The following is a 12,974-nucleotide window of genomic DNA, read 5'->3' on the forward strand; positions in this document are numbered from 1 at the left end:
GTGTGCTCTGGTGAGCCTGTGTCAGGAACTGCAGAGCTGCATGTTCACAGGACTCTTTAGGATTTGCAAAAGCAAGATGTGAGCAACCTTCACAGCACACCTTTGGATACTTCCATGGTATCAGCAAAAAAAGCAGGACTTCAGCTTTGGATGTGTGCTGTGTGTGCTCATCTGTGCGTGTGTGCTTTGTCTTCTGGCACAATCTCTTCTAGGAGGAGCAGGAGACAGATTATGCTGAGCTTCAGGTTATTAAAAACATTTTTTAAATAAATGGAATGGTCTGAATCCTGGTTCTGACCAATTTCTGTGAAGTTTTCACATGTAAATCCCTTTAAAAACAAAGCAAAACAAATCTGCACAAGGATGGAAATGGGGCTGTGGCTGTTTTGCCAACAGATCAAAAGGCAAGCTTCTTCTCCAAGACTTTGTCTCAGCACAGTTGTTTGGATTTTCAAACTTGCTTGACAGATGAGTGGAGCGAGGATTTACAAACAAGTTAAAGGAGGCAGATATTGCAGCTTCTCAGAGTATTCCTTTGCTTTCACAGCTGTAGCTCACCACCACAGTGCTTCGGCGCTCACCCAGTTTGTATCGCACGCTCGCTTTCATCCGAGACCCTTAGACAGTGACCACGCTCCACAGCTGTTTTTAACAGGTGTGCTGACAAGTGACAGCTCTCACATTGGGCAACCAAAGCAGATGTATACTGTCCCTCCCTGATGTCACTGTGCTTTATATCCCTACCAGCAAAAGGATGGAAGCAGACTAGGCAGGCTCAGTTCCCCAAGTGAGGGAAAAATAAGCAGCATAAACTGGAGGGAGGGAAAAAGACACTGGAGAGAATACAAGGATTTGTCTGCACGTAAGGAGCAACACTGACCCACCAACGGGTGGAGCAGAGGTGAGAAGGGCAGTGAACAAGAGGAACTGGAAGAAGCAGGGCCATTACAGAAGTAACACAGCTCCTTGAAACCAGGAGAAGGCAGTAACACAATGGATGGGCTTCTCTTGAGCAGGAGGTGCCACTGAGGTAACGGAAAAGAACAGTGGCATTAGGTGTAGACTAAAAGTAGAAAGCAGGATGGAGAGAGGAGTGGTACAGGAATCAGCAAAGTACTTGTGGCTCAGGAACAGTTGGGAATGGAGCTGCTGAAGATGGAAGAGGCTTTCTCATGAGGACTTATTTTTGGTGGGGAATTTGGAGAGGGTAGAAGGAAGGAGTTATTTTTATAAGTCATCTCAGTTCACTTCCCAGTTCCTTTGCAATCTTTTTTAAGATTGCACACATTACTCATACCTTTCCTTCTGGATTGAACTTGGGCAACTTAGAGATTTCTGAATATTAGATTTTCAATGGCTAAACAGCACGCCCTTAGTAACTGCAGAAGTAGGTACAGCTTTCATGGAGACACCAGGCTGAGGGGGAGCAGAAGAGAAGGCAGCAATACAGCCAGACAAGGGCTTGACTTCCACCTCCTGCTACTGCAGTCACTCAGGGAGCAGGAAACAACACTGAAAGCTGATGAAGGGGAACAAAGGGCAAAAATAAGTGTTCTCTTAAAAAGTGATTAACAGTCTCTAAAGAGGGTTACTGTCTTCTACCTTTAGCTGGATTCCAAAGGCAGCAAGGTCTTCACGAAGACTGTCACAAGCCTCCAGGAGGGGTTTTCTCTCCAGCATTAACTGCTTCCTCTTTTCCTTCTGCTCTTGTTTGGATTCATTAACTCTTGGAGCCCCCTCCGTTGGCACATCATCTGCTGCTTCCGGCAGAGCCAGCGCATAGTGACGGACCCTTGTGCGGAACCTCACAAGCTCGTCAAGGACATTAGAGAGCACTGCAGAGTTGTCTCCTCCCACAGCCACCTAGAAATCAAACAGCATACTTTACAAACATCTGAGAATGGTATTTAAAAAAATCAACCCCAACTCAGCAGCACACATTGAGGCCTCATCACCTCTCTTGATTGTACATCTTCCATATATTGGAATATATGGACTAATATGGAATATATGGACTAATGCTGGACAAAAAGTTACAGTGGAGTCACATTTGGAAGTAGTTCAGTGTATTCCTACACAGGAAAGCATCTATGTTGGAGGTCAGCAGAGTGCTCTGACCTGAACATAACACACTGCATAACCTGAGTGTGGAACTCATCACCACAGAAAACCTCCAAGATGCCAAAAGTGTGCATAAGTTAAAACGGGGTTAGACAATTTAATGGAAGAAAGACCTGGCAACAGGAATCCAATACAGCAAGGGAAGTCCAACCACTAGCTCAGACAACCACTAGCTCTTTCCTGTTCAGTACTTTGCTTTGAACTTTTTCCTCCTTTTTTTCTCTCCCCACTCCTGTCTTTCCATGAATTAGACATGTAAGGGGGCTCCCCCTCGCACCTCAGTGCACTCCCCTCCCCACACCCCACCATGGCTCAAGGCAGAGCAGCCCCTTTCCCCCACCCCTGCTTTCTGCAGAGGAGTGGGACCTCAGCTCCTGCTCTGTGCAAGGGGGTCACAACTGCAAATATTCACACAGCTAGCGAAGCCAGCCTGGGTGCCACCATCAGAAAGAAAAGGAAAAGCTGGGGGAAAGCCAGACACATAACAGGACCAAACTAAAGGCCTCTAATGCCAACTTTTTCTCATTTCATTCCTCAGACTCTGATTTCAACAGCACCCTTGGTGCAGAAGCTGCACAAGAGTACCTCTGAGAAGAAAAAAGCCCACACTTTGTTCCACCTCCTCACACACTCTCCTAAGACATCACAGAAGAAACTGGAAGCAGAAAGGTTTACTAAAACCATCAATTACTTTGTCACATCTGATGCTTTTGGAAAGCATTCTATAAAACATAACACTGGAGTTGCTACCATACACTAGAACACATAGAAGAGATGTTTCATACCTGTCTTTCTCCAAAGGACATCCCAAGGGCATTGAAAAAACCTTCTACATAGGAAATAATGCTTCCATACACAACAGAGCTTCTAGGAGATCCAGCATCCTGTTTAAAAAACACTCAAAAGAGATTGCCCAGTCAATACATATTACAGAACCCAGCATCTCTCTGTAGCCTAGTCCACAGGGGAAAACTATTACTAATTATATAGATCTACCTCCACCAGGAACACCTGCCCAGACGGGTAATCTTACAGAGATATAAAAGCACCTCACAGCACAAAGGGAAAAGATTTAAATAAATGAGGGAAGGGAAGAGCTTATCACCAGCCTGCGCAGTGAGGACAAGAGATGCTTGTGAAGCTGCCGTGCATTACATGTGTGCAGTGAATTAGACATAAAAATAGCACTTCTGAGCATGAAAGGGCTGTGTGTATGGCAACAAAATAAAAAGAAAAAATCCCAGATTCATGGGCACCTATAGTATAAAGGATAAAAAAAAAAATAATCATTCTTTGAGTGTCTTACTGATTTGATCTATGTGGAGACCTCTTAGAGATAGTGTATGGCATTTTGTCATGCCCTGGTAGCACCAGAAACCAGAGGCAGCAGCAATAAAATCAAGATTAAATGACAGACTGAAGAGCAATTTAAGGGACTAAGCCTTGCCTAAAAAATAAGAGTGATGACACACACGAGCAAATTAACAGCTGGTACTGGATTTTATCCGACATCTTCATTAGGGCCTCACATAAACCATAGCCTAAAATGTGTAGAAGATCTGAACAGGGATGAGCTGGAGCAGGCCACTGAGACAAAGAAACAGGAACATGCTCACTAAGGTAAGAATGGCAAGAAGGTTCAAGAGAGGAATAAGTAGTTATGTGGATTTACTCACAGCTCTTAAGGAGAAAAACTACAGACAGAGCCAGTAACAGGGACACTCCGATATCTGCACTGTACCCAGGAAAGCTCCACCACCCTGACCAGAAATCCGAGGCAGCTGCCCCACAAATACCCCATCTCATTCTCAACAAAAGAACTGGCAGGAGGAATTCGGGGGAGAACGAGAAATGACTGACAAAATGAGGTTACTTTCTGTGCATGGATATTAAGCAAAGAAGCAGGGTAAGAACACTAAAATTAGCAGCATGCCACAATGGCTTCAGGCCTTTCAATAACCTTATGTATAAATAATATAGGGCAGCAGGAAAGAAACATCCTCTGGACACAACGAAGCACAAAACAATACCCGTGCACAATTCCTGTGATAAGGTCAGGACAAATAGGCTCCATTACGGTCAACAATTTATGGAGCTTTGTTTCTGCTGGTTTCTTATGTGAACAATAAACTAATCTGTCTGCATTAAACAGTAGGACAGTGGACAGCTGTCATTTTCTGATCTCTGTATCCTAATGGGTTACCTTAGTAACAGCCTTAAGCTGTCTGTTGCCATGGTGAATGAGGTCCATAATTGCTGCAACAGCCCTGGAGGTGTCAAAGTCATCTGCAAACGCAGCCTTCACGGTTACTTTTGTGTTGGCTAGCCTTCAAGAAGAAAAGGTAACATTTAAGATAAGACAAACAAGATGCCAGCAGAACTCTGAATTCATCAGCTATTCAGCTAGAGGGAGTCATTGAAAGGACACTGTCACCTCCTTCCTAGCTGTCCTGTGATGGGCAATGCTACACTGATCAGGGAGAATACATCTTTCAGCTGAGAGGAGAAAAACTTGATGCATGTCAAAATCCAAAGTGTTACATCCATTCAATAAATATACATGGTTAATCACAGGAACCAAAAACAACAGAGCAAGTTTGCTGTAATAATTTCAAAACAGATGGAAAATGAGGTTGATATTAAGCACATCAAAAATCTTGCTAAGTTCTGGGTTTTTTTCCAGCAGCCCATTTATCATGCTAACAGCATGCTTCTCTTCCAAAGCCACATCACAGGCATCACTCCAGTGCCTGGCAAGAGAGCTGTCTTGGGGTTGGCTAGGAATCCTGTTGTCAGGATCCATCTCAGAATCAGGCGCTGCTTCCTTGTTTCCCAGGTGAGCCCAATCCCAGCCCTGGGACTCCACCTGCCTTAGGCCAGATGGAAAGATCTGGTGGGACCATTTGTGTACACAGCCCCAAAAACCAGCAGGTAACCAGCACTCATCACTGCAGAACCAGTGCCACCAGCTGCAGCCACTCTCAGCAGGAGGGTGAGGAGAGCAGCAGGAATAAATGGGGAGCTGCAAACAGCTGCTGGCAGCTTGTTCTCATACACAGTCAGGCGAACCAGAGCTCAACAACACTGACCCAACGATGCTGTTTCCCAATAAAGCTCAAGGAGCAAGGTTAGCTGGAGAACCTCAAGCTATCCTAGTGTCTCTCAAGGGCTCTCCTGAGCCTTATTTTGCTGTTTCTGAATTGGTTTTGCACAGAATGCCTGCTTCCCCTCAGATATCAGATGGCTACTGTCCTAATTCATTCCTCCCAACAATCTTTCCTGCAAGCTTCCTCCTCTCCACTGAGTATCTAACACTTGTGTAATTAAGAGCTCTGTTACATATTGGTTGTTTTTACACCTACAAATATACAAGTTGTGCCCTCCCACACATCCCCTACTGACAATCCATTTCAACTTCTTCAGGTCTCAGCCTTATCTCTCACCAACAGATCTCCTGCAGCCTCCTGCTGAAGGATTTGCTTTTGTCAAATACCACAGCTAGTTAATTCAACTCCACTTCCCTGTAACATGCTCCTATGCCCTTTGCAAGCCCTAGTCAGTGCAGCCACAAGCTTCCCCAACAGTGAGGTGCTCAATGCACACGGAAGCTGCCTCTCACCTCTACAGCACAGACCATTTCCCCTCTGATCCTGTGTCCCAGAGCTGCCTGCACTTAACTTGTTTCAGGGCACTCAGTGCCTCTCCCACCCAGACTCCAGAGCACTGTGCTCCTCCTCCCAGCTTTGCACATCTCAATCCTGGAAGACGATCTGGTTTTCATAAGGGACTCCAAAGATGATTCTCCTCACCCCTGTCAGAGCCACAGTTTCTTCCTTCCCTGTGACATCCCTGCCCTCGGACACTTGGTTAGTAACCCCTTCTCTCCTCTGCTGCACACCATAGTGCCAGCCAGCTTGATTTTGAGTTCACATGCCCAAGGTGTGTTACTCTTCCATCGTTCTCTTTCTTCTCCAGTCGCTAATGCACTAAGCTCTCCTTATGAACCAGGTACCCTCACAACTGCCATAGCTGTGCCTTCTACATCACTCAAGAGGGGCAAAGATGCCTGTATTAGGACAGGAACACTAGATAAATAACACAGATTTTAAAAACACAATGAACTAATTGTGGTAGACTATAATGAAAAGCAGCTGGCTAGAAAGAGAAGAAATAAAAAAGCTGCCCTTGGTGAGGGCTGGAAAGGAAGACTGCTGGATAGTCCTTCTTGTCCTGCTTCTAAAACAGAAATCACAACACTAGTCAGCCTTCTAGGCCTGTCAGCAAAGTACTGCTCAAACAATCACAGTCTTTAAGAAACAGGAGGTGTGCTTACCTTTCCCACAGTATGTCTTCTCTAACAGGGTCACACACCAGCTGTCCTTTTATATATGCATTTGCATCTGTAATAAATGAGGAGGTTGCCTGAAGAAGGTTCTTTGCATCCTCCATGCTCTTGTCACTGAATTCTACTGCTAAGAAAAAAAGAAATTAAGGCATTATGATGAAGAGTATGTTGTCTATCATACATAGGAACAGTATTTTGAGTTGAAAGAAAAGTTTGTTATTATTTGTACAGCAAACTTTTCTTACCATTAATTGCACATTCTTCATGGACACTAGGTGGATTCAATCAATATAAAACCAATCACTACATATGACAAAGTATTACCTATAGGAAAGGTATCAGACTGACTCAAAAAAATGAATCTGGAAGTTGACTGAAGCAACTACTATTTGACTTTAATTTTTTTTCCCATTATCGAATCTCTCTGCAAGTTATTAATCCAAAGCTTTAGGATTTAATATATTTCTAAGCATTTCCCTAGATTTAAGCTGGAAATACATACCTCTAATTTTGTTCCTGTTCTAATTTAGGTAGACATAATCTGTATTTGGAGACCTCCAAAGAGGTCTAACCCTCACTACTGACACTGAGGAATCCAGGCTTAACCTTTAAGAGTTAAAGGGCTGCTTCACCAATATCTAAAATCTAGATGAACCCTAAATTTTGTGGCCTAGCTTCTTCACTAGATACACAATTCCCTCAGAATATCAAAGCTAAACTGATCATACCAGTTTGCAGAAGCAATTACTAGAGAAAATACAAATTGCTGAAACTCATAAGGGCATATCTGGGATGGGATTCATCACACCCAACTTACACATATTGAAGCCTCTTAAAGTCACTGGAAGGAAAGATAAAACCATAAAGTAAATGATTCATTGCATCCAAAGCAAAGCTCTGCTTTATGATCTGCTGCACCCTAACCTTACAGTGCTTCTCTTCCTCCAACTGGAAAAACAACATTAGCCACACCACTAACCAGGCATCCACACACATGGACAACCCCTACACTGCATTCAGCAGGACTCTAGCTTCAGCAGGCAATTCCACTTTGGGAATAACCAGTGTCCACTCCTGCTGGCTAAGAGTTCAGCAGGCTCCTCTCACCTGCCTGCACCCTCAGAAGTGCAGGTGCTAGACTGGCTCCCTCTCATTTCTACTGTGAGTTGCTATTAGCAGGAGGCTTTTCTTTTAATTTGTACAGTAATGTGCAATTTTCTACAGAAGAGGTCTTGGACAACACACAAGAGAGCTCACATGACTTTGGTGGAAGCTGTGTCTACCTAGGACAAGCCTAAATTTAAATTAATTCCTTTCCACAGTATCACACCAGAGCCATACATTGTCAGCGCTGTATTGCTTCAACATTTTATAGCGGACCTCTGCAATAAGGTATATGCAAACTACTGCTTGCAGCATATTCCTAATCTCATCAGTACTGAGCATCACCCACAGCAATCTCACCTCTGCTCACCTTACAGCCAACTGCTTTGTGCAATCACCCAACGCTGCCCAGATTCTTTAGGGCAGACAGTCTCAGCAAGGGGACAGATCTAAGAGGACAGAAGTAGCTGGATGTGAGACCTGATCTCAGTTCAGTTAGCCCAAATTCCAAGGAAGCTCAACTGCTAAAACAACTCTCCCTTGGATTTACCCCAGTATAACTAAGGCATAAGCCTGGACCTGAATTTGTCAGATTTTTCACTTGTGTATAATTAAAAATCTGCATTACTACCTCATTAACACTGATTTTAAAATGAAGTTTTACTCAGTTTTTAAAATGACCAAGGTACAGGCTTCTACAAAACACTGAGATATTGAGAGAGATCATCTATATACATTAGGATTACTCAAGCGATTACCCTGGTTACAGGAACTCTGCAAGGAATACCTGATGAAAGTTTATCCTCATGAAGCCTGCTTTCATTAAAGCCATTCTTCATCCCCAATTCAGGGCATTCTCCTAAACCACCGCCTGCAGGCACTGCAAACCCACAGCACAGCAGGGGCAGGCCCAGCTCTATAAACCTTCACCACAGTCCCTACTCCTTCCCTCCTTTGCCACCGAGGGCATCATCGCTGCATCACTGAAGTACAGAACCTATGTTTATTAGCATCAACAAGTAACTACGGACCAGAGGGGTCAAAACATTGCAGTTCACTCAGGTTCACAAAATCACCAGAGATTTCTGGTGACCAAGAGAGCATTCTGGAGCTAGAACCCCACTGCCCACAGCAGGCTCACAGCCCCTCCACATCACTGCATAGAGCGAAGCTGCTGATGATGAGATGCAAGAGGAAAAGCACTGCCTCACAATGGGGTCCCACAGGGCTTCAGAGATGGCACCTTCCCTTTTAAGCTGCACCCAGAAGCACCTGGCAGGCACACTGGTGGAGGGTCACTTTGCTGCTGCCTATGGTACCTAGGAACAACCTTTTCCCAGCAGTCTCAGGTGTGCCAAAGGGTGGTGATTCAGGCCTAGAAGGGAATAGCCAGGGGCATCAGCCAAAGCAAAAGGCCCAGATAATCAGCAATGCCCCCAGAACTCAGCTTCATGCCAAGTAGCTCTGCCTCACCAGCCTGAAAAAGGTTGAAGGAGCATGGGGGACCCCCTGCAGAAACACACTATGGAAGAGTGATGTCCTGCATCAAAGCCTCTTCTCTTTGACTCTTCTCCTCTTCCCCACAAGCCTACAAAAATCTTTTACATGCTCAATCCAACGAGTGTGGCAACATCACCTGATCCGCCAAACCTGCATTTTACAAAACACTTTCCTTAACAGGCAGGGGTGGCAGGAACCATCGCTGACGGGTTTAGGCTATAAAAACCTTTTAAGAAACAAACAGAAGGTGCTTGGGATCTCTGTTCTAATAAAAACACTTAGGAGTAGACAGCAAGATGAGAAGGAGAGCAGTAAACTTATCTTTAGAGCAAAGCGAATTGGTAGCAGGGACACAAACTGACAGGCAGGACAGTAAATACCGGCTCAGCAGGGACTGACTCTGGCTCTTTGCTGGGCAGTAATAACACACACAGCCTTGTAAGGTGGAGGTGCAAGCGCATCAGACTTCCAAGTAACCCTCATCTGCCAACAGACTTACTGGCACTACACTCTGATAAAACACCATCATATCCTTTCATCAAAGCCGCCTATTTCTGCACAGGTAGCCCTCCTTTATTATCACAGAAAGGTGCTTAACCTAGAGTTAATGCAAAAAAAAGGGTCACGTCCTTCTGGAAGAGGTTCAAATGCAGCCAGCTGACATGCAGTGAAGAAGGCCTGCAGGCAGCCCTCCCTGCAGGGCTCCAGTGACATTCCTTGCCCTGAGACAAGCTTAGGAATTAACATTTAACTCTCCCTTGTTTACATGACATACATATATCTGGTGGTGTAGTAGATGTTAGCCTTTCTCCTTCTTTTGTTTTAAACACACATTTGTTCAGGACTCCCAAGTGCCCCCAGCTACAGCCAGGGAGCTATTTTTATGTGTCCATGGCATATTTCATTTCCTGACAGAGACCCAGAGGAAACAGCCAGGGGTTGCCACTGCCCTGCAGCATCATCCCAGAACAGCCAGGCACACCACCAACCCACTGCCTGCCCCAAAGAGGATGTTGTTTTGCAGCAGACCTCTCAGCTGGATGCACTCCTCCCTTCCTACCACGGTGGAAGTTAATGACCACCTCTCTCTTTGCTATCCCACGCTTTGATATATTTCAGGGACACATGGCACTCCTCATGTCCTAGGAGAGGGAGGCTCCACCAGGAATATCAGATGGATGCCTCCTGCAAGCAGTTAGAGTTATTAACAAACAAAAAGACTTCTCAGTCCAATGACTCCACATCTGTAAAGGCTTGCACCACACTGATGGACACTAGCAAAGCCCCAGAGCCTTATCCACACCTGTGCTCCACCATTCCCTTGCCATGCCGGGGGTGAGGGCACTATCGTCTGCTTTTGGCAGGCCCCAATAAACTGGTAAAACCACTACTCATGCGAAAACCTCTTCCAGTTCAAAGTATCATCTACCTGCTGGAAACACCACGGGGTAAACAAGGAAGTTGACAAAATCTCCCACACTTCTCCCCACCAGCAGGGTCTGCCAGGTTAAGCTGATCATTAGGTTACCAAGTGCTAGTGTAAGCGAGCTGCATTGCACCAGAGAACTGCCTGAACACTCAGTAACTCCACAGGACAAAAAATGAGAGCACAGCAGGGAGATAAAAAGTTATTAGCAAGCCCTCGTCATACCCTACGGGAATGTAAGGCAAAGCTCCACCTAGATATGTCTCCAAAACCAGCTGATCATGACTGAAATACAAGTAACTGCAGCAGATGCAAATCAGAGACTGAGGTAATTCATTAACTGAAAGTGCAGTTAACTGAGAGTCACAATTAAGTGCAGCTCAGGAAGGTATTTAGATGAATGGTTCCGTACTGTGCTCAGGAAAGATGCTTTTCTAAATGTGAGCCAAAGAGCAGCCCCACAGAGCACCACCAAAACCTTTCCACCCACTGAAAGGGAACTGCAAGGCCCCACAGGGAGAGCTCGCTCCACCTCCACATCACCAGCTTGGAAAGCCTGTGTGGAAAGCCAGGAGCAACACCACCTCCACAAATAAGGGGCTTTGTCCTTACCTGAGCTGTATCTGCCACGCAAACAAAACATCCTGAATTGATCTGACGAAAATTTCTTCAGGAAATCCTAAACTCCGTGCACAAAAAGATAGCTTTAGCATTATTCAATTTCTTCAGGAGCCATTCCACCCTCTTACATTAGTTTCACAGCACATTTCAGACAAACTAACATGAACAGTAACATAACTTTGCAAAAATCTTTAAATTCTAACACTGGTTTAAAGCCTAAACTAAATAAAATCTAATTCCATTTAAGACAGACATGCATACATATATACACGCTATAAATATACACACAATGTTCAATGTAAGACAATGAAAACTAGTTTGCAATTACAATCAAACATACAACTGTATAAAGACCTTTGCAAAAAAACCCGAAGTGAAACTATCAGACTAAAATTGGAATACAATCTTACAGGAAAGGAAAGCTCCTGAGTTTTGCAAACTTTATGAAAAAAGAAGATTTCTTGAAAAAGAAAATAAGTGTGCTTTTTCTGCAGGACTAGAATATGAAGGAAAACAGGGAATGAGCAAATATAAATCTTAGCAATATATAAGAAAAAAAATCTGTATTAATTATGAAGCCTAATTAATTTCACTCTAATATTTACCTAGCTTCACAAATAATTTACTCCAGTAAATAGAAAATTATTACTATTACTACTAGTATAATTAATTTACATTAATAGTATAAAAAACTATTTAAATGTTTGGAAAGTACACTGACAAAACATTCAATCACTTCCAACCCTGCTCTCAGCAAGGCTGGACACTGTGGCAGATTGACTGTGAATACTGCATTCCCACTTCTTTTTTTTTTTTTAATATGTGAACTGGTTGTGATCACTGAAGTGCCATGAAAATCAAAAATCCTAAGAAGTCAGTACAAGTGAGAAAATATGGAAAGTGTCACTTGCTTACATTTCATATTTTGAAATACGGCTTCTGCTACCAGACTAAACCAGCCTGAACACTAAAGGTAGCACAGCATCAGCAATGTGATGCCTCTCAAATGCAAACAGAAATAACTGAGGCAGTGAAAATCAAGAAATATACAGTGATTCTGATGGTTTTGGTGGGTGTTTGTTTCCTGTGGGTTTTTTAAAAATAAACTCTATATAAATGAGTGTATCCAATGTGCCCAGAAGCTTTACACTAATATACAGAGGTAGAGTGTGAGTAAAGTATGGAAATAAATTCAAATTTGGGAAAGGACCATCCAAACTGGAAAAAACAATTCTGGATTTCATTAAAAACAGAGAAAGTATCACAGCTCTTTGAAAGCAGGTTGCTTGGCCCTGTGTTATCACAATCTGTTTGATTTTGGGGGTCAGAATTAATAGTTATTAAAAAAAGGGTAAGAAAAAATTGGAGTAGGGTACAAGGAGGGGAGGGAAAACAGGGTAGCTGGATCTAAAGAATCCCAGGTGACACCCTGAAATGCAGGTGGGCCAAAGGTTTGTCCTGGACAGACTTCCTCTCTTTTGGAACAGGCATAAAAACTTCCTGAAGGGCTTAACTTTCAAAGTGCAAGCCAGTTATAAAGGAAAAAAATGTTTCACTGGACCGAAAATCACTTACTGGGAAGGATAAATACTTGTCAGCCATGTGTAAGAGCAGATATGAAAAGCGGAGACCCACAAGGAAAAAGAGACAGGCCTGAAGTCTTAGTTTTCTCAACACAAGTCCCACCATGGAGGACATGGAAGGGAACATTTTTGTATGTCGATTTTAACTTCATGCACTGCATTTGTGGTTATTTCTCCACTCTGTCTACAACATCTGCTGAGACTCATGAGATTTCTATGAAAATTGTGAGCTATGGGGTGTCCTAGTTAGGACAGCTGAGATCAGTTCATCATG

The 12,974-nt window shown here is 43.8% G+C and overlaps 1 protein-coding gene across 2 annotated transcripts in view; it reads right to left on the minus strand.

Moving 5' to 3' along the window:
- The window catches only part of CARS2 (cysteinyl-tRNA synthetase 2, mitochondrial), a 34,361-nt gene that overhangs the window by 2,171 nt on the left and 19,216 nt on the right, over positions 1-12,974 (minus strand). For both annotated transcript variants that reach the window (XM_025896219.2, XM_018084167.2), the window contains 5 exons: positions 11,109-11,175; positions 6,455-6,593; positions 4,325-4,448; positions 2,907-3,005; positions 1,603-1,863 (listed from right to left, as the gene is read on the minus strand). In XM_025896219.2, coding sequence (XP_025752004.2) covers positions 1,603-1,863; positions 2,907-3,005; positions 4,325-4,448; positions 6,455-6,593; positions 11,109-11,175 — 690 coding nt within the window. The remainder of the gene's footprint in view (positions 1-1,602; positions 1,864-2,906; positions 3,006-4,324; positions 4,449-6,454; positions 6,594-11,108; positions 11,176-12,974) is intronic.

The sequence above is a fragment of the Manacus vitellinus genome, unplaced genomic scaffold (genome assembly GCF_001715985.3).
Source record: "Manacus vitellinus isolate BGI_N305 unplaced genomic scaffold, ASM171598v3 scaffold_7_pilon, whole genome shotgun sequence".
NCBI classification, from domain to species: domain Eukaryota; kingdom Metazoa; phylum Chordata; class Aves; order Passeriformes; family Pipridae; genus Manacus; species Manacus vitellinus.